At 45.0% G+C, this 21446-nt stretch overlaps 8 protein-coding genes across 8 annotated transcripts; 1 reads left to right on the top strand and 7 right to left on the bottom strand.

Annotated features, from left to right (window-relative positions):
* Window positions 1-2208: 2208 nt before the first annotated feature.
* Window positions 2209-3580, bottom strand: N7537_009525 (polysaccharide lyase family 1 protein; the record flags this gene model as incomplete). Its single annotated transcript, XM_056900579.1, has 5 exons — window positions 2209-2763; window positions 2825-2921; window positions 2995-3120; window positions 3181-3324; window positions 3381-3580. The coding sequence occupies 5 exons, from the start codon at window positions 3578-3580 to the stop codon at window positions 2209-2211; spliced, it is 1122 nt and encodes a 373-aa protein (XP_056749247.1).
* A 3463-nt stretch (window positions 3581-7043) lies between these two features.
* On the bottom strand, window positions 7044-8147 carry N7537_009524 (alkene reductase; the record flags this gene model as incomplete). Its single annotated transcript, XM_056900578.1, has 1 exon — window positions 7044-8147. The coding sequence occupies one exon, from the start codon at window positions 8145-8147 to the stop codon at window positions 7044-7046; it is 1104 nt and encodes a 367-aa protein (XP_056749246.1).
* A 412-nt stretch (window positions 8148-8559) lies between these two features.
* N7537_009523 (wax synthase family protein) lies at window positions 8560-9780 on the bottom strand (the record flags this gene model as incomplete). The annotated part of the gene is made up of 1 exon (XM_056900577.1): window positions 8560-9780. The coding sequence occupies one exon, from the start codon at window positions 9778-9780 to the stop codon at window positions 8560-8562; it is 1221 nt and encodes a 406-aa protein (XP_056749245.1).
* A 1089-nt stretch (window positions 9781-10869) lies between these two features.
* On the bottom strand, window positions 10870-11410 carry N7537_009522 (uncharacterized protein; the record flags this gene model as incomplete). Its single annotated transcript, XM_056900576.1, has 2 exons — window positions 10870-11039; window positions 11101-11410. 2 exons carry the CDS (start codon window positions 11408-11410, stop codon window positions 10870-10872), a joined length of 480 nt encoding a protein of 159 aa, XP_056749244.1.
* A 1562-nt stretch (window positions 11411-12972) lies between these two features.
* Window positions 12973-13609, top strand: N7537_009521 (uncharacterized protein; the record flags this gene model as incomplete). The annotated part of the gene is made up of 2 exons (XM_056900575.1): window positions 12973-13500; window positions 13556-13609. The coding sequence occupies 2 exons, from the start codon at window positions 12973-12975 to the stop codon at window positions 13607-13609; spliced, it is 582 nt and encodes a 193-aa protein (XP_056749243.1).
* A 1518-nt stretch (window positions 13610-15127) lies between these two features.
* Window positions 15128-15927, bottom strand: N7537_009520 (uncharacterized protein; the record flags this gene model as incomplete). Its single annotated transcript, XM_056900574.1, has 2 exons — window positions 15128-15642; window positions 15708-15927. The coding sequence occupies 2 exons, from the start codon at window positions 15925-15927 to the stop codon at window positions 15128-15130; spliced, it is 735 nt and encodes a 244-aa protein (XP_056749242.1).
* A 2040-nt stretch (window positions 15928-17967) lies between these two features.
* N7537_009519 (uncharacterized protein) lies at window positions 17968-18927 on the bottom strand (the record flags this gene model as incomplete). Its single annotated transcript, XM_056900573.1, has 2 exons — window positions 17968-18443; window positions 18501-18927. The coding sequence occupies 2 exons, from the start codon at window positions 18925-18927 to the stop codon at window positions 17968-17970; spliced, it is 903 nt and encodes a 300-aa protein (XP_056749241.1).
* A 1007-nt stretch (window positions 18928-19934) lies between these two features.
* On the bottom strand, window positions 19935-20761 carry N7537_009518 (uncharacterized protein; the record flags this gene model as incomplete). The annotated part of the gene is made up of 2 exons (XM_056900572.1): window positions 19935-20278; window positions 20386-20761. 2 exons carry the CDS (start codon window positions 20759-20761, stop codon window positions 19935-19937), a joined length of 720 nt encoding a protein of 239 aa, XP_056749240.1.
* Between the last annotated feature and the right edge of the window lie 685 nt (window positions 20762-21446).

The raw sequence follows: 21446 nt of genomic DNA, 5'->3' as shown, positions 1-21446 counted from the left end.
ATCTTAATATATTAGCTCTTATAATTAAGAACTACTTCTAAAAAGGACTCTTAGTACCGTTTAGTATTCTAGATCTAGATACTACTACTACTAGTAGTAGTATTTAGTCGCTAGCTAATAAGATATCTTCTAATATACTTATTATACGGCCTTAGGTACTAAACCTAATAGATATTGAGCACTTTCTTAACCTAGTTAATGAGCTTGTATAAGATAGTATTAATACTATTAATAATATTGTACTAAGCGAGTTCCTTAGAGAGATTGATAAGGATGATATAGTGGTTAAAGAACCCTAGATTTAATACTATAAAGCTATTTAGGCTTTGAAAACCCTTTAGTTATATGAAGAGTAGTAGGAATAGGGTAAAACCAAGTTAATTACTGCTCTATCTAGACATAGGAGGTTAATTAAAGCAAGGAAAATAGGGGGGCAGAAGCAGAGCGATATTAGGAGCTTTTTTAGTGCCTAGATTTGTATGTAAACTAGAAATATATATGGTACCTTGATTTAACGATAACCCGGATATAACGATATTTTTCTCGTGTCTGTATTGTATCGTTATAACGGGGGTTTACTGTATCTCGATAAATAAGAGCCAAACATTTCCTAAACTCTCTAAAGAGGGTAGATATCATCAAAAGATCATTAGACTACAAGTTAAGGTGCTTATAGGCCAACGTTATTAAGATCTCAAATTATAATCTATCGCATTTACTATGTATTTTAGAGATGGCGGCTCGCTTGTGGTGGCGGCTCGCTTGTGAAATACGTTAACTAAATTGACAAAACCCGCTTTTTCAACAATCTGTGCGGACCATGATGACTAACTATAATATGCACTTTTGTATGGTATGTCTGGTACCGAATGTCACATGATGTTCCGGTATATTACTTTCTACCATGTATTCGGACTTGGTATTCGACACATACATCAGAAAGAGGAAGATAGCGGGCGGGACCTCGGAAGCGGGCCTGAAGTACGTAAGTTATGAACTCCGCCGTAGACCTCTGGACAAAGGCCAAACAAGCCGATGCCTATAACGTTTGGGCCTTTTTGGTACGGTGAATGATGCCAAGACCAATTTTCCATTAAAAGTGGAAACTCTATATTAGACTAAGAGGATCAAATGGTACATGCATACATATCTGTATATATATATATATATGTACTTTCTGGTGAGGCATCTTTGCTATGATCTGGATCACCGAGCTCCATCACCCCTGTCTTTCTCATACCCACCTTAAACTCGAGCAGGCTCCAGAGACTGCAACTGGTTTCTGCTCAAACAATCTAAGTTTACCTTAGCCTTTATATGTGAGGTTGATATTAAGCTTTACATCAAGAAGTCAAAAGGTAAAGTCGATCTTAGACATAGAGCATGAAGAAAATATTTACCTCGTTAACCTTTCTGCCAATGGTGCGTTGGTAAAACACCGCCAAGAAGTACCCGGGCATTGCATTGAATACGAAACATGGTATACGTTGGAAGAAGTTTAAATTGTTCAATTTGAAGTTACAGGTTGGCGGGGAGGGCCGGCTAAAAGTTAATGACCAACATACACCATTTTATAACCGATACTTCAATATTCCTATACTTCTAACTGCGATGTGGATATTACCCCAACATTCTACTGTTGTTTAGTCGCGCTCGAGTATACTGCAAGATTTTCTGGTTTTATCGAGGGCTTGGGTGTTCGTCTGTTTCTTTGGACATTCCTGTTGAGATTGTGTATGTTGATAGTCAAGATAAGATATATGGCAGTACTGTTTGAAATAATCATTTAGCAGTAATGTCAAAAAAAAGAGTACATATATTGGAGTTCCTCATTTGGCTAGAATGCCTGCTATTGCAGCAATCGAGGGCCTTTCTAAATTTTCGACATTTTACCAGGTGTCGAACCACGAAATATATCTGTATTCTAAATATCATTGATTTGGGTGAGGTAGGAACTATACTAAGACTGTTGGCCCCAGGGGTGCATGATGTGAGTGATCACACCCCGTTTGTCCGACGACTATAGTTTTATTTAGATCATTTTCTCTCCTCTTTCCCCCCGGAGTCTGTAATTCAGATAGTTCCAATACATTCATATTGATCCCTCTTTCTTGTTATTTCCTCCGAGGATTATGGCGTAGCGAAGCAGTTACCCCGATTGTGCCACAAGGAATTTCGAGGAATCCCAACTCAAACGCACAACACTATTTACAGGTTACCCTGGCCGGCGCTACCAGCAGGGTCAGTGCTGGCACCCTCCGCAGCGGGGAGAGTCTCGCCCTTCAAGCTCGACAGAACGTCAGAGGAGGTGCCGGTCAGCGTGCCTCCGTTGGCGTTGGCGACACAGGAGCGACCAATAGAGGAGGAGCAGGTGCTGGAGTCACTGTCGGAGGAAAAGAGGGCACCCTTGAAGGTGGCTGACTCGAGAACCTCCTTCACGTTAGAGAAGTAGTTACCCTCCGCAAGAACGTAGCCACCAGAGCCAATCTCGAAGGCGTGGCCAGAGTTCTCGTCCCAGTAGTTGTTGACAGCGTGAAGGTAGGTGTTGTCCTGGACCTTAGGGGCACGACCACTGGTCTTGTAAAGGTAGTTGCCCTTGAAGGTAACCTTGTCACTGGAGCCATCAAGGTACACGTTCCAGTAGTGGTGACCGTCGCAGGTGGCAGAGTAGTCAGATTCACCGTTGATGTAGTTGTTGGTGATAGAGACACGGTTGTCAGCCTCAGTACCGAGGACGTAGTGCTGACGACCAATGCGAGCAGTCTAGATGATGAGTCAAGTCAGTGAATGTGAATTGCTGGGAAGATCTGTGGAAGGAACGAACGGTAATGTGGTCGAGCCAGACTAGGTCAGCTTGGTTGATGGTGATGGCATCACCACCCCAGACGTACTGAGGGTTGATGTCTGTGACAGCGATGTTCCTATAATAAGCCGATTAGCGTGCATTCTAACGAAGCCCTCGGCCTTAAAAACCGACACAGGGATTCAACGTACTGGACAATGACGTTCTTGACACCGTTGACGATGCGCAGACCACGGCCCTTAATAATACCAGTGCTGCCCTCACCAATCAAGGACTTGTTGGAGCCAACATTGATACCGAGCATACCGGCGTTTTTGCTTAGAGACATGTTAGCATCGAGGGGTTAACAATTATAGCCCGGGTAATGGGATACTAACTAGGTAACGGTAGTGGTAGCGGCATCAGGCTCATAGTTGGTGCACCAGTCGTCCTTGTTGATAGCAACCTGGCAGGCGGAGCCAGTACCCCAAGGAGTACAACCGGAGGTGGTGGTGCTACCCTCAGTATCGGTGAAGTCAAAACTAGCATTCCGCCATTGTCAGCGGTCATGCATCCACGGCAGGAACTCTCTACTCACGTCTTGCTCAGAACAATCACACGAGCCTCGTCATCACCGAGGTAAGAGACCAGCTCATCGGTGGAGGTAGGGTAGACAGGGGTAGCTTTACCGCCACCAGTGGCGGAAGAAGCGAAACCCTCAGGAGTGCCGGAGACACCGACAGCGGCGACCTTGGAGGCAATAGCGGCAATGGCCGTGAGAACAAATGCGTACTTCATTTTTGAAGTTGATATGGGTAGTATATAAAGAGTGACGGTGAACAACAAAAAGCAAACGAAATTATGAAGCGCACAAAAGAAAGGCAAAGAGAGAATGGATTGTTGTGAAATGGATGGAAGGACAAATGATGTTTACTTATATAACCGTGATTTTAGGTTATGAGATATGTTCCAAGGTTTCGGCCATTCAACACCTCCTTAGGTTCTCCACTCGGATAATCCCCGGTTGAAATGAGTGGATGTGTTGAGAGTGGATGTGATGAGAGTGGTTTCGGAAACCAGCGTAATTGAGAGGATCCTGGTGGAGATGTCACAGCCGATCAGTCTGTGACTATCGTTGCTTTGGGAAGGGGATCGTCAGTCATGCTATCTCCGAAACGCCGGCACAAAGACAAACCCAAGAAAAAGAGTAGAGCCGCGGGCGCTTCATTTAATAGTGTTTCATTTAGATCGATGGCATAATTGTCCACGTTTTCTTTTTCCCAACATTAACTTTAAATAATCGGGCTTTCTTTACGGAGTAATTTCTCCAGGAATCAGGACCTTCCCTGACAAGACGTGCTAATCGTTCTTGTGCGGTCTCCTTTCCATACTTGAGGTATCCGCACTACGAAGACAGTAATTAAACCGAGATTTAATGCAGTTCTACATTAAAAGGGGAATTGAAAAGGGATGTAATGTATTTGGATTATAAAGAGTGGAACTACAACAGGATTCGTCGTACCCGTATTTCGTGCTATAAAAATTGACTAAAATGCCATTGAGGAAGACTTAGGTCATATCAGGAAGGCAGCATGGAGTAGCTTCTACTATGTATGCTATTCACAAAAGTACGAAGGTGTGGTTTTCCTATGCAGGAACAAGTTTAGGTCCAAGGCAAACTATAGTCATACGTGAAATCTGATAACACTCTGGCAAAATTGACGAAAGCAGATAACATTTGGATTTCAACCCACTAGATATATACTAGGCAATTTTATGGTATTCTGCATCCAACTCTTCACTTTCGGCACAGTATGGACCGTGGTTTGCGGATTTCCTATTCACCGAAAGTGGGGTCACAAATAAGCTTTGCATAAATTAATTATCCGTTATTATCCATTTTGATATGAATTCTTATATATTTATCTTCGTGGCTGTACCTACTTGGTAACTAGATGATGCCGTTCTACCATCACCGCCATTTAAACCACATTGTATTGTTGAAGACATATTTCCATCACATAAGTGAATCCCCTGGAATATTGTCAGCCCTTCTTGAAGCCCTTTGTCGTCCAGCAACTGCTAAGACGTTTCTCTTCTCGATTCTTCGACCCCTTTGTCTCCGTCAAAGTCCTCAGAAATCTACCTCATCGCCGAGGCAAGCTCCACAAGACCGTGCGAATGATTTGGTAGGTAGGAGCTAGCAAAAGAATATAGTATTCTTGTGTGTTCCGTGCACAGCTTGCCCTACAGCCACCCCCTTTAGTTTGAACGGCCACTTAATTTCCCGCTGACTAATATTAAAACCTACCCGTCAGTTTAGTCTGCGACGCTTTAATGTAAATATTTATTGATCCAACTACAATGGCAGTTTCATTCTCGGTAACCTGGTGTATAAACCATCGGAGAACAAAAAGAATTGTAACTGGAATTATTATTCGATTCCAGCATTAGCAATCTTAGCGGTAATGCCATAATAGGCATTGACGAGGCTGTTAGGACCACCGGAACATAACTCTCTGCACGATATATATAATATTACTATAGCTATAAGCGTATAGGTAGATCCACTTACTATATTATATAATTCGACTCGGCGGCTAGGCGGGACGGAATAGATTAGGCTTTAGTTTTACGGCTACGATAGTAACGGGTTGGCCTTAGCAATAGGACGTATAGTTTACCTCGAGGAAAGCTTCGAGCGGTGGTTAGAGTAAGCGTACGGGAGTGGTAGAGAGGAGGAGAGAGAGGAGGACGATTATATAGAAGGAAAGCTTTCACGCTAAGAAATATGGTATAGGTACGAATGACGTTACATATTTTCTAAGGCATTAAAGACTATTGTCGACCTAATATTCTAGGTACCTATTCATAACCCTAGCTAGGATATACGTTCAGGCAAATTGATATAATTATATAGAGGGGAAAAAGACTGCATACTATGTTTTCAATATAGTATTTGCAAAGTGAGGGTGGATCTGAAATTCTGCCTCCCAATATAAACCAATGAGAAAATTATGTTCCAGTGGTCCCAAGAGTCACCCGTATATGGGTCAGAGTAAAAAAAAGTGACGCGACTCCAGATGGATTTAGTTAACTTTGCGGAACCGGAGTTTCTTATCAATTCAGGGGTTCTATACAATTAACGGCAATTCAATTCGAAAAGGGTGTTGTATGATGGACAATGGGCAGTCAATAACATTGGCTGATTAGCTCTAGTGATCATTACTTCCTCATCCAATGAACAGCTATAGCAGGTTAAGAAACTCAGCGCAGAGTTCACTGTCTACTACCATAAGAACTAGGGATGGCAGAAGTATGTTGTGGACGTGAGTAAGGGCTGTGGTACGCACATTATTCTAGAAACTGGTGGTACTGACCCTATTGTCAAGAGCTTTGAGTGTGTCGCATACTGGGTCTCGTCAATTGTATTGGTTATACCTCGTGCAAGAGCAGCATTGCGGGCGACCAACATAATGTGAGCCTACTTTGCCACTGAGCAAAACACCCGCTATAAAAGGCATTATCAACGGGTCTACTCCGTACTGACTGGTTTAAAAAAATGGAGGCAATACGCGGGAAGCCCAAGATCCACCCTATTTTCAATCGAGTCCTTGCGTTTGATCAAGCAAAAGATGACTTCTCATGGAGAGTAGTGGTCACTTTGGTAAAGTTTTTATTCAAATTAAACTGTTAAGCAAAACTCCAATGATGTCTATAATGGGACGGTGTTCGACCACAACCAATCTTTGCACAATTAACCAAGAGGGGGGAGGTTGTAAGATGTCATACAAAGTAAACCATAGTGGATCTTTCATTAGGCTCCTCTATTCAAGTTAAAGATAAGACCAAAGTGGGTTCGAATTATTTTGCTTGCTAGTATATAAATCAATGCATGTACGAACCGTAGTCATTGGTCATCGATATATTAAGGTGAGGCATAAGCCCCACCTCGGCACCGCGACCCCGAATTTTCGGTTAGGGATATTGTGTTCATTTACCACACAGCAGAAGGCCAGTCGGTCTGGGTGGTCTGGGAGTTATTCGACTTCGGTCCTGATTATTCCGCGGTCATTCTCAGTGGCCATTTATCAATACCCTTGATTCAACACTCCAGCGATACTCCATGTTGATATAATGACGATTAGCTGCCATTCACCCGAGTTGAAGAGTCTTGTTTGTGGACGATTGATATTCAATTGTCACATTACTTCACACGAGGCTAAATACTAACATGCTTTTCTGATAAAATGTGTAACGACTAGACATTGTTTCTGGCGAGATAATCGGCGCTAAAAGGATAATCGGTGTATCCAGTGCGAGTCATTGGTGTGAAGAAGCTCGGCCGGTGATACATATTCAAATCGAGACCGTGCTGAATGCGGAATGGTAGATCTGCGTTGGCGAGGAAGTGTCTCCCAAACACAACTGCGACATCGTTGTTTCGATATTCACTGTCAACTGCACTTTTTGCGGAATTCGCATCAAACCCACCAGCCACCAAAACGGGCGATGTATGGCCCCAGATATCCAATGCAAACTCGATACCCTCCGCCTTTTCAACACTCACGTTGTTGTTGACCCGAGATTCAATAACATGAAGATATCCGAGCTTGAGATCCTTCAGCGCCTCAATCAGATAAGAGAATTGAGGGACTGGATCCGCCATTCTCATCCTCTGGAAGCTGCTCCAAGGGCTGATTCCATATCCGAGCTCATCCGCACCGATAGCGTTCACAATAGCTGTGGCAACTTCGATTCCAAATCGTGCCCGGTTTTGAATGCTACCACCCCATCTGTCTGTTCGCCTATTGCAAGTATCTTGAAGGAATTGATCAACCAAGTATCCATTGGCGCCATGGACTTCAACGCCATCAAAGCCCGCGCGAATGGCGTTCTTGGCTGCATTGGCGTAGTCTGTAATAGCACCTTGGATTTGATCCTCTGACATTGCCTTGGGAACCGGAGAAACGTCTGTCAATGGGATCGGGCTAGATGATAAAACATCGTAGCCCCCTTCCTTCTGCAAAGTAGTCGCGTCTGCAGCACGACCTGGGGCAAACAATTGGCAGACGATGTAGCATCCACGTGCGTGGACTGCGTCGACCACCTTTTTCCAGCCCGCAATCTGGGCATAATCCCACACTCCAAGTGCATTGGGAAACCCGCCATGGGTAGCGGATATGAGCGATGCTTCCGCGATGAGAAGGGTACCGGGAACGGATGCTCGCTGGCAGTAATACTCTACGGCCATGGGCAACTGGACATGATTGTCATCCGCCCGGAAGCGCGTAAGAGGGGCCATTACCACGCAGTGCTGCAAAGACATAGTTCCGACTTTGAGTGGTTGAAAAAGCTTGGTCATGGTTGCAATGTTGTGTGGAATAAGAAAAAATGGCAAAAATTCCAACCTTGTCAACTAATCTCTTGTACGGCAAGGTGATGCTTATTTATATTGCAAAACGATAGTTATTTTCCAGTGGAATGAGTACGTGATTCATCTCCAATCCATATTGGTCAGCCGGAAGCGCCACCTGGGCAATATTCAACGTCTCCAATTGTTCTCCCAGGGTCATGGTCTTGGCATGGAGGTGTTTAGCTACCTCCAGAAGAGCTCGAAAAAACCTGCTACCGATTTGCCTATCCGATGTACAGATTATGTGAAGGACTTCATATAAAGCTAAAAGGTAATTGAAGATAGTTCATTGGAGAATTGCTGCTTTTATGCTATAAGTATCGTATGGATACATGTGGTACGATATGGTTACCGGTCGCCTCTACCGTTGAACAACTTGCATGTTCGATAGGAGTTGCCTCATACTTTGGAATGCCAAAGACTGCCGATGGATTTCGGGAAAACGCAACATTGGCACCGTCCAACAGAAGAAGACGCAAACCCAGACATACCCAATAAACTTGCCTAGCCAGCTTTCTTTGAGGGCCCGAAGATCGTGCTCCCGACTAGCTCTCCATGTTAACTGGCTAAGCGTCTTGACAAAAGTGGACTCGCCCATACAACCGAGAAAATTGAGTAGAAACCAATAAATATTCAAATGCCAATCAGGGCTGTCGCGCTTCCAGTCAATTAATGCGTGAGCGGCGCCCGAAAGCCCAAATGCAACCAAGGCAATGATTGCCTTGTGGGCGAACGACCGAGATGAGCACCTAACTACCCGAAGGCTGATGTATTCTCCAATGCTTCTGTAAGGCTTCATGGGAAGCGTGTGCCAGAATCTTGACCAGAAATTTCGCAGCCCGACTGCCTGTGAGAGATCTCCAAAAAGGGGCGGCCAGTCCTCTGGATCATCCACGCCGATCGTAACAAACAGCGTGGCCATCAAGGCATTTGTCCCGTCGAGATACACAAACGTCGTCCAGAAAGACGAGAAGGTGACGAACGTCACATTCAAGCACTCTCGCGCCGTGAAGCCCCCCAAGGGTCGCCAGAGAGATTGTTGATACGGAGCAACATCATCCGGCAGGATGTCAATGACAATTTCGTCAAATAGCGCAGGGGAGATGCGTGCTTGGATGATGTAGTATATGACAAGCTTGGAGAGTTGTAAGATAAGGAATACCCCGCGAGACTGTTTCCCTGACCGCTCCTGGGAAGTCCGGTCGGTTGGATGCGTACGTATCAAACGTGGATTCAGCCAAATTCGGCGAAAGTAACCGAAGTCAAAGCAGGTGCTGAATCCAAGCGTCGTTAGATCTGAACTGGATGGGCAAGGTGGTGGGATCTCTTCGAGGTGTAAGATCGATATGGTGTGCAGGACATATCCTGTTAATGCTTGACCCCAGACCAGTGAGACGCCAGGGGCAAATGGCACATGAAGTACCGCAGACAAGGAGAGGAAGGCGGGTATTAGAATCAACGGCAGTAGTGCCAGGCGTTGTCCCTGTTTTGGTGTGTGCAAAGAGATTGCGAATGCAAGTCCAGAAAGCGCAAGGTAGAGCACTGGTGGCAACGCTTGGATTATTTGTTCCAACGCCATCATTCTTTTCATGCTCGGTACCTTCTCTTCCTAAATCGGTTCTTTGCGGCAAAACGGTGCAAATCCGGGTGCGGCGCACCTGATATAATTCGCGCACCCTTCTCTGGTGCGCCCTCTCCCCCTATCTCTGTCGAAAATTTCCAGGGTGTTAATTTGAACATGGGGCCCGGGGGCGGGAAAGACTTGCGCCCAGGTGCCGAGGTGGAACTGTGGAGCAGGACCCAGGCCCCAAGTGGGAATTGTGTACAACGGCCCCCAAAACACATAGCATATACGCGCAGATACAGCTCCACACTATTTGCATATTGTTAGCGTCTACTAGGCAGATGAGATCATGAAAGGCACAATGCAGTATTGTAGTTGGTTGTATGTTGTACAGATAGAGATAGGAGGAAAGAAAGATCTAGTCTACTACTATAGGAACGTGTGACAACTGAGAGTTCAAACAAATATCCTCATGCAAATACAATATATACGCTTCGAGCCATTTTAGATGTTCCCACTATGGACCCTCCATTTGCCACTACTGTAGGCTGACATGGGACGTACCAAATGTTTCAGGCACAAGGGACTCATACAGTGTATACTACTAGCCCGAGACTTTATAATATTATTCACATTATATGGCAAGTACTAGGAATTTAGAGATATTCCAAATGAAGCTGGTTCCACGCGTCGTAAGCATACTTTGCTAGAAAATATCATATCTCTATAAAATCATTGTTGCTGCTATTTTAGCCTGCTCTCTATATATTATTCCCACACCACAATTACCGGCTAATAGAGCGGCTTATGTTTCATGTAGAACATATTCCGTGTGCCTTAATCATCTTTATATTGAAAGTGCTATGGAATCGTGATAAACTGGGAAGCCATAGCCCTACTTAAAGATTTTAAGCCTACTGTGCAAAGATGGTTTTATTGGACCCAATAATATAAAAATGACGGTGAAGAAATGATCCCACTTGCCGGTATCAGTTCTAATCTAGACAATATTGGTGTATCCAAAAGTCGAACAAGCCAAACATATCCGCATCCCGTGTACAACTTGTCCACAGTAATCACTAACTGGGAGACATTACCCCGTTTCATCTAAGCGTGGGTGTTCAAAGCGTCTTCCATCTGGTGAACATCGTCGTCGGTCAAACCAGTGAAGCGGACCGCATTGTTGCTGAGCGGAACCGGGTTGCCCTGATCGAACTTGCCAGTAATGACGGTGGCAAGGTTCATGCAAGCTGGGGGCATACCGCTAACAACCACGGCTGAATATACGTGTTAGCTAAAAATGGGGCTGTCTAGCATTGCAATGGAGAGGATACTTACTGCCAGGTGCCTCGCCGTTGAAGTCGATTGTCGAGGTAGTGAGTTGCTGGTGGCATTGCTCCCAGTCATACTTGGTGCCGTAGGATTGTCTCTTAACACGGCTGATAGGTGCTGCCTCGATCTGGGTCACCTCTCGCTTGGAGTTCGCGACAGCAGCGGAGACACCTCCTGTGACACCACCAGCGGCGCCGATAACACCGCCGATGGTTCCAAGAGCAACGTCAAGGGAGATTGTGACTAAGATAGCCGAGCCACTTTGGACGGAGGCAGCAATGGCGGCAGCACCGAGGAGAGTCTTGAAAGAAACCATATTGGAGGCAATAAGAAAGTTTTTGGAAGTAATTGAGGAGTTTTGAGCGGGGATGAAAGATAGTGTTTTGAATCAATGGTCAGCTGGGAAGGTAGTCAGCTTTATACCATCGTCTCCGGCCCATGACGTCTCTAGTCTGTGGACTTCATTGTACTTCTCCTTCATGGAAAGAATCGGAAATGAGACTCCCGAGGGGCTGTGCATTCATGGCCATGTACTGCTATCCAATTCCTTTGCCTCTGTAGTGAGTTCCGTGCTCTAATTTCAACTCCACCCGGCACTCCTGATTTTGCTTTTACCTCATTGCTTGTAACATATTGTGCGCATGATAGTGCATTGGGTCATATAGAAGCTATATATGTCTCCATGGCACTCGCCGTTCACCATGAATGCTGAGCTTATCCACGACCTCCTTTTGTATCTAGACACGACTTTATGAATAGGAATCATTGATCCATATTGAACTGACCCTTACGCCCATACTATAATGATAGTACGAGGCTTCCAATTCTCTTAGTACGAACGATATCATTCGTATGGCACAAATGATACTGGCCCCCATACTTTCTGTGGGCCAAACTGAGGCATTAATTATAGCTATCCCTAAGTTACTGAGTAAGATTATATCATACGAGAGCCTTTTGATAAAATGATGAAACTCGTAATCCTTTTTTAGTTAGTTTTAGCAATACCCCTAGTATGCTGTGGCGGTATATCTCCTTAGCGTGGAGTGAAAATAACCTGCCAATGAACAAACACAGGGCAGAGTGCAACGAGCCGTGAAACCATCACTGTGGGCTTGGGTATAGATATCTTCAGTACTATAAAAGGAATATTTCGTGACTCCTCAAAATCTCGTTCTATAGATATGTTGTCTTTGGCCTATAAAAGGAAGTCTTTTGTCAGCAACGAGTTAGACATTCGTATTTCAACTTGAATCATCCTAGGCTTCCTGTTGTGGTTGTGTAAAATATATCATGTTCATACTAACGTTATTATCCCTTATAGAATACTAAACCAATATAGTATTGGCCCCCATGCTTACCTCTGGCCCCCATAGAAGACTTGGTCCACTTTGTGTGGAAAGCTTGATCCACACCTATTATGCCAAGCGAAATAGACTAGGATCGGCAATCAGTGCCAACTTTTCATGAATCATTCAGGGACGGAACATGCGACATTTACTGGCAGTTGGACCCCACAATCTTTTCTTAGTTCCATGATCTTCCTGGCCCCCAAGTTTCGTGCGGATTAAGTAACCTGGCAAACACTATTTCCGCCTTCCTTCACGGGCTATTCCGCTGCCACACCTCAACTACTGAGCTTCCTTTGGCGTATATGCAGCCTTGAACAGACCCACTATATCACTGCACACACACCATTTCGAGAAGGGGGAGTCCTTGGTATCTTACAATCAGTGCATCGACACGCTACCCTCCTGTTTCTCTGAATCTTTTGCGCTATTTTCCCCCACCCCCCTTGTCCTGTCATTTCTCAATTATCTACACCTGGTTACAACAATAACTATCTGATTCTCCTCTTGGCACTTACATTCGGCCGCAATGGATGCAGATCTTCAAGCTCCACCTTCACCAGTCTACCTAATCGAAGGCCATACGACCGAGCAGGAATCCATCATATGGGTAAGAGTTCACGACCGCCATCTCCAAGACATCACGATCGCGCGTGATGATGGCGAGAAGCTCTTTTCCGTCGAAGGCCCCGGGGGTTACAGCTCGATGACACTGAGACGACCTTTGAAGGATGCCTCGGGCCGGCCAGTATTTGACCTACGGCGTAAGATGGGTTGGCTTGTAGAAGACGCCAGTGGCAACAAGATCGCCGAGCTTTGTCATAAGAAATTCTTCACCTCGCAACACACGGCTATTGACGGGAAAATCTTGAGCTCCGGGGCGGCTGTCGAGATGCGACCGCGCGATGCAATGGGGATCACAAACTATGTTAACATTGGCAATGTGACGATTGCGGAGATCTCGGTCCATTCGAACAATATCAAGAAGCGGTTTGTGCGCGATCGCGATATCTCGGTCTTTCGGGTTCGGGTGGCTCAAGGGGTAGACCTCACCCTGGTATGTCGAATGCTTGTGGGATGTGAGAGGCATCGCTGATAGTTAATGGTGATAGGTCGTTTTGATGGCAATGATTCGAGCGGAGATGGCGCATGTTTGGCAGAAGTAGACCGTCTAATTTGCCATCTGGCACTATGTGGCCGATAGAACTAGGGTCTTCAGCGTTAATATAGGAGAGATCCGTTCACAAGGGTTGCTTTAGACCGCAACGTGGATTATTGGGAAATTTTGGACGATGGTATGGTCGGTACATTTACATGGAATGATGAAGTTATAGACATACTTGTTGAACTTTGTGCTCACCCTGGATCATACCGCTTATGCCCTCAGACACCACACCGGAAATGGACCTATTAGAATAGAATAGACGTAAAATGTTATGAATCACCTATGAAACTCGGGATCCCATGATGGCTGAATGTGGACTGCATTCGTTTTGCCGAGCCTAAATGCTTCGGCATGGGACGTTGGCTGGATCGACGAAATAGTGCTGTTCCGGGAACACAAGAGGTTGGTGTATGCGAGCAGGTCGAGTGATAGCCAGGAAGTGCCAGGGATGAGATGGTGGATGACCTTACCCTGCTTGTTGTACCCAATGACAAAGATCAAGCCTTATTCGCACCAATCGGCAATCAACCGAACAAAGATTTGTTCTGTCTCCTTGATGCTACAAACATCGACCCATTCCTCCTTTGCATGCAATCCCTCACCGGCCTGACCAATGACAATGGTTAGAATGCCCATTGCACCTAGATGAGCAGCATCGCACCAGATTGCCATACTCTCAATATTTCAAAAAGCCGCATCCGACTTCTGGCCGCTACGCACCTCGCGTAGCGAGATATTTCCTGATACGTAACTTCCTTTAAGTAGAATATGCTACTATATATTTACAAATATGTGAGGAGGGACCTAGTATACTACGTATTTGCCGGAGGTATGCTGACGATAGCAAAAGTTCCTGTAATTTCCGCCTGAAGAATCTCTAGCTATTTTGGGCGTGTTAATAAGCACCACATTAAAAAATCCAACCAGAGGCCGGTGATATAGGGGGATAGTGAGCTGAGCTTTGATGAGAATTTGCTCCATTATGATTGATATCCTTGGTTTGCCCCACTTAACATTTGAGATGTTATAGACATCTCGAAATATACGTCTCCTCAAAAAGGTTTGCTATATTAACCGCACAGAACCCTTTAAGTTTGACATTGCTAAAGTAACAGCTTCCAGATGACACCTCATGTAACAATTCTCTTAGTAAACTGCGAAGATTTCTCGTAGCTTCTGAAATCCCAAGAAGAGCAGGATTTGCGAGTGCTCAAGGTCCCGGACACAGAGCCCATGTTTGGACACAGAGCCCATGTTTGGATATCTGCCGTCATTGATCAAGTTAAACCTACTATGTGAACTGCGTGATCCATGATGACCTAGAGAATAACTATAGATGAATTGATTTCATCTAACTTATGAATATACATGTAAAAATACTCACTTTGGCAAATGATTGGTTTCATCCATGCGACCCTTCCTTTCAAGAAGCTTTCTTTATTTGGTCAACTTGACGTTGAGCGGGCGCAGCCACTGCGGCTCGAAACCTAGATACCAAGGAGCATTCTGTGATATATTCCTACTCCCACTGCTTCATAAGGGTATTGGTCTCAATCTCATTGTCAAAATTGACTAGATGGGTTGAATGGCACCAGGGCTTGATCGTCTCCTCCTTCCGAATGACGCTAGCGAAGAATGTACACCACCTGATGCGTGGATAAGCCTCGTTTATTTGAGTGCGGGTGGTTTCGTGGATCATTTCGCCAAAATCCTTCACGTGTGGATGGAGACCGGTATTGTCATAAGTCGTGGCCAACTGGATAAGTTGACCAATATATGTGATCGTTCCATCTACTCCCATATCCTCGTGGCGAATGATTGCCTCAGCAGCAGCCTCGGCCTGATCTGTAGTGGCGCCGAAGTCCTTGAGGAGATAGAGAGCCTTGATTCCCCCATGGATATCAAATGACATCCGGGTTGCCATCAGGTTTTCATCAGCCGTGCCGAGATCGTGCAGCAAGCATGTCAAGGCCCAAGTGGCCGGGTTAAGAGTAACAGCTTTCTCGGGGAACTGCTGCTTTGTGATGGCCATTCCTAAGCAGTAGAGGTTAGATATCAGGTTTTAAATTACTAGAGCTATGCGCAACATCTAAGCATACCGTAGAAGAAGACCCTCATCGAATGGTTGAAGGTTGCGAGATGCAGGGTTTCCCTTGCATACTTCAAAGTCTTCGCGACCGTGGGATCATCAAATGGGAATTTAATTTCAGTGAGAGAGAGTGACTCCGGCTTGTTGATGAAAGGCTGGTCACCAAATATGGCGCCCGCATTAGCCGCTGTGCTGGTCCAGCCATTGGCGGCAATTTCCTGGTGGCACATGGTATAGTGGAAAGAGTTGGAAAATTGTGGAAGGAGAAAGCACTTGCTCGTCGCTTAGATTCCGTTGGGTGATACTGAGAAGTAATGAAAAGGTGGGGATGAAGCCTCTAAATATTCGTTTTTTAAACGCGCTCCACCTCATTATTAATTCAAATACAGGAAATAAGTCTCATGTTCGATCCAACGGAGACTGAACACATCCAATTGGGGTTAATCTATGAGTAAATCTGGCCGTCGTGAGCCCTGTATATTTCTCGGAGTTCGCGATTAAGCGTGGTGGAACTATACTTACCCGATTAGGAAGTTATACCAGGTGGGGCATTGGTGGCAACTTGGCTATCCGGGGCAACTTTGGAAATTTGGGCGGAATGATACCTACCATTCGCAGTTGCGCTTTAAAATGTGAGACAATATCCAAAATACATTTGAAAGGATACCATGAAGCTAAACGTTTGGTTCTGAAAAAGCGTTGCACGGATGGGTCAGTTAGACCTAATGTGGGCTTCTCGACAGCGGGAACAGGAGTGGCTTGAGATTTCTTTCGCACCAGAGATGCCTTAAGATTATAGACGGTTAGCAAGTAGATTTTAGACCAATGGCATTTTCCTTCACTGTCTTCTCTTTTATGTCTTCTCGCTTACACGAATTCAGTTATAGCGTAACCTACCCCGGAGCCGCCATCCCAAAACACCATAGTAAATGTGATAAATTACAACTTGATAGTACGTGCTGACTGCAATCTATGATCACGTACAGGCCATCCGGTCGAGTAACCAGACCCAGCAACACCCAACGAACGTCACCATCAGGTGGATCCCTGCACACGTTGGTGTAGACGGCAATGAATATGTCGACGAGGAAGCGAAGAGCGCAGCGCCCCTTCCTGCGGGGATGGGAGTTGCGACCGGGACCGGAACGGATAATCCGATAATCCGCCTCGCCGTAGGCGGTACGCCAACGAATCAGAGAGCGATGGGAGAAACAATGGGAGCGGGAGACGACCTCCGCCCCGACAAAGCGCTTAGTGTAGGCGCCGAACAAAAAAGCCCTCCGGCTATACGAAGGACTGTCGAAGCCATAGTATGCGATCTTGATCCAGATACGTACAATACGGATTGGACTTCGACACTTCTTATTCAAGATCAAGGCAGCCGAGACTGACCGGTGTAGCTGTGAAAGGGCTTACAAACACAAGGCACATTTTGATACAGTGTCCACGGTACATTATACCGCGCACGAAATTGTGGGAGCAGCTAGATAGAATTAGGATTAGATTCATAGAGATAGACTATAACAAGATTATATCTAACCCGTAGGCTATCTACTACGTAGTCAACTTTATACACCGAATAGGCCTCCTCTAGCAGTTTCAATACGTTAGGATCGAGGAGAACCACGACGACGACGAACCGACAGGCCTCGCGGCAATAGACCTAGGTATTAGCTAATGACGATAGATGATGCTATAAAACGAGAAACTTAGCTAGAGTCGATAAATATACCAATCAACTGGCTAAGGCAACGCCACCATCAATTGAAACTGAGGTAGGGGGGGGGCGTTTACAGAGAGATAAGTGAGAGAATTGAGAGATGGAAGGTGGAGGGTGCATTCTATGCAGTCATTATATGTTATTTCTTATGTATGGGTTAGGGCGATTTGCGGGTTTTACGGGTTATAGGAAGGGGCTGATTCCGCATTCTTTTACGAATCGGCATCTGTATACTCTCTGGAAGCACTATATGTGATTCCAGCTCGGCGTTTGGCTTCGAGTTCTTGCTTCAGTTGGATGAAGCGCCTGCATAGTCATACGCAACTAGTTAGACTGCAACTGAACTTTGATTGATTGATTGATTGATTGATTGATTACAACTTGATACATCAAGTACATCACTCAAAAAATCCCCGTTGGCATAATGGTCGATCTTTGTTGGAACACTATAATTGAATTGGCTCGAATTAAACATTAAATCAGTATGGATAAGGGGGGTTTTAGGAGATAATTACTCTAAAATTGTCACCATCAATGCATGTATTCCTTCCTAGTCTTTGTACCGTGCAGCTTTGTCGCTTTGTCGCTGTAGCATCTCTGCCTCCAGCCTATCTTCTTCTGCCCATCTTGCCATATCTTCGGCGTTCTCTCTTTCCCGCTCTTGTTCCTCACGTTCCAATGTTTCCTCATTTTCCTTTGTCGCTTGCCCTTTTAGCCTTTGAATCTCTCGATCATCCACTCTTGCCTTTGCTTCATCAATACTTTCCCCCTCGTAGACCAACCATCTTCCATAACGATCGCTCCATGCCTTCTCCTCGTATAACAACTTCGTCACCATGAATTCCTTAAGTCTCATCCAAAATAGGATTAGGGTATCACTCATAATATCTGCTGGACCCAAATTAAACCACGTTTCCTCGAATAGACGGGGGTCTTCAATGGCTCGGGGATCGGTATTATGTAGTCCACAGAATATCGCGAACTCCGGCCGGAGGCCTAGCTGGATACCCTTCTGAATGTAGCCCTCTGCATAGAGTAGATTAGCGGACAACTGCCTATCACCGACTAAAAAGAAAAACATACTATGGGTGTATTCAAACTCATCGTGGTCATCATGCATACCTCGAATGAACATGTTCAGGATTTCCTCAATCTTAGGGAACGTAATCTCATTGTAGGTATATGCATACTGCTTGAATTTCTCACTATATCCACACCTAGGTCCTTCATAATCTGGATATAGTTCATTGAACTTTTGTTCTATCTCAACTATCTTCTTGTCGGATAGTCCAACCCACCTCAGACACTCCTGTGTATCCGTAGGGTCTGGTAGAGTCATACCGGGCCGGTACTTACATACCGCAGAGTCCTTGTGGAATTCGAGGGGACCAATTGCCGGATGTATGTCGCCGCGAGAGGTTCCAATCTTCACAAGTTCAGCAGTCCATTCGAAAATGATAGGTTTGTTCTCCTCAGTGTCGCGTTCAGGGTGATCCTTAGTATCACTCATCTTGAAACCCGGACAAATACGATGGGGTGGTGTGAAATAGTCATCTATCGAATTGTAGAATCGCTTTAAATTTCTGAGAACGAAAAGGAATTGGTGCTGGTATTTATGGTGCGGGGTATTATTACGAAATTCTAAGTTGGTCTAGTGGCGCCGGCTATAAATAAATAAGCGCCGGCCGGATAATAGGTCGAGTACATGGTGGAAACAGGGTATTTTACCTAGAAATTGATGTGCTACTTGGTACCAAGCATATCATATAAAAGTGCATAATACGGTTAGCCATCGATATCCGTACAGATTGTTGAAACAGCAGGTTTTTGTCATTGTAGTTAGTTGAGTTCTCAATATCGGTTATTTATTGCTCGTACACCAGCTTTCTGTCACCCTAAAGTAGAGCACCCTATCTCTCATTAGCTTCTCAGGTATGACGAATATACACAATTGATTGACATCCCTAGTGGTAATATATAAAGATCTATTCTATGTAGAACATGCTTCTCACTGCCTTCGTAGACTTTATACACATAAAAATACCTATAAAAGGACTACTAAAGTTCACAAGGCCGTATAAATAGCTGACTAGTCTTGGTAGGTAAAGCAAAATTGTCGAATAGGAAGTATCAAAAAGGGGACGTCTGTGGATGTCCCACTCGCATCTAACATGTTTAACTTATGTAGGCCATATGACCCCTATAGGATCTACGTATTTGGACTGTTTTCTCTAAGTCTTAATTCATGACTATCATTCACGCCATACCCCCGATTTCAGAACAGTGGATATAGGTAGTTATGGGTAACAATGAATTGAATCAAATGAACAGTATCAATCCGACGAAGTAACTTAATATATAGAAAGTAGAAAGAAACCGTCGTCAAATACTTTCCGCGTCTAACCGTACTTTCGTAAATATATGAGAAAACGATCGACATGTATAAGCAGTTCTTTTGCCACACCTTTGACACTTTAATCTCCTCGAATCATACATACATACTCCCCGCAGGTTTCGTTATTGGTCGGTCACAGGCCCACCAGATAATTCGGCAATTTGTTGTTGTTTTTGGGCGCCAAGCTCCGATGGGCTTGCTTGATGCCAACTCTTTGATTGCGGTAAGTATTGTTTGGTCTGGTTTGTAGAGAGAGAAGGCATAGATCGTACTTCGTTTCCTTGGCGTCGTTTGTTTCGACAACGTACAACGAACCACACAAGCGCAATCAAGATCGCTGCGCCAGCCGCACCCCCGACGGCGCCACCTGCAATAGCCCCGGGATTGGTCGACGAAGCCGGTTGTGGTTCACTAGTCCTTGTGTATGTTGAAGATGTGGTAGTACTCGAAGTTGTTGTAGATGCGGCTATAGAAGTTGATGATGTCGAATTATGCGTGGGCATAGCTATCTCTCATCAATCAGACTATCAGCAAATGGCTCACACCGAACAATGGCAATGTGTAAATACGTACCTGAAGCAGAAGAGAGAATCGGCCGTTGGCGCATGCTAGCTTGTAGATCAGACAAGTGGTTTGCACATCCGACTCCTTTATTAGTTATGTCCTTCATCGTGAAGGCAAATCTGCCTCTCTCACAGCAAAACCCCTCATTCGCTAAGTCGGAGCTATTAGACGAGTAGAGATCTGCTTTGCTATCCGCACAGCTTTCAGCCATTGTACGACTGCAGTCGGCGTTAGATGGGCAGCAGATCACGTTGTATTGAGGCCCTGGGCAAAACATATATCCAGGGCAGCAGCCATGAAATGGAGGAGTCGTTCCACCACAATCTGTTTCAGTGCTCAGGCAAGAGGCATTCCTGCGCAGCGCATAGCCACCAGTGTGAGGCATCGCAGAAGGTTTGAAAATGAATAAATAAAAGTCGTGATTGTCACGATAGAAGACAATGTATGAAGCTCCTAACCAAGACCGAAATCCCGAGGAGAGACTGGGTAGGGGATCAACCGGGTTACTAGGTGAGATAGACTTTTACCACAACGAAATGAGGAGGGTGAAACGAGGTATATGGAATTCCCAGGGAAAGAAAAAGGGAAGAGAGTTTACTTCTCTTGATTATAAAATCTTATCAACAGGGGGGCATGCCCGAACCATGCCCGTCGACCTCGTTATGGTATTACTGCGTAGTACTCCGTATATTTATGCATCATACGGGTACTTCGTATACCCTGCGTCGCTTGAACTACGTATTACTGTATCTACTATATAACCAGCCTCATCCTTATCCGCTCACAAATGACTGCCAAAAATTATCACTCAGTGGCAGAGATACAGCCCTAACCTATTTTTGCCCCGGATGTAGCAATTTCGCTCGAATGGATTGCTGTTAATATGCATGAATGCAGTTGGTTAACATGGGTCCCCAGTCCAGGCGAGATACGAAGTACAGCCTTAGATAATATTAACTACAATCCCTGTAACTACGAGACTTTGACTTGTTTTAGCTCTCCTGTCTACTCAAAGCGCGCAATATGATGAAGGTCCATTTGAGATTCGTCAAAAAATTAATTTAAACTAA

Source organism: Penicillium hordei, assembly GCF_028827395.1.
Source record: "Penicillium hordei strain IBT 12815 chromosome Unknown utg000005l_segment0_segment0, whole genome shotgun sequence".
Classification (NCBI taxonomy): Eukaryota; Fungi; Ascomycota; class Eurotiomycetes; order Eurotiales; family Aspergillaceae; genus Penicillium; species Penicillium hordei.
Note: the sequence above shows the minus strand (reverse complement) of the source record. Positions and strands in the feature narration are given on the sequence as shown.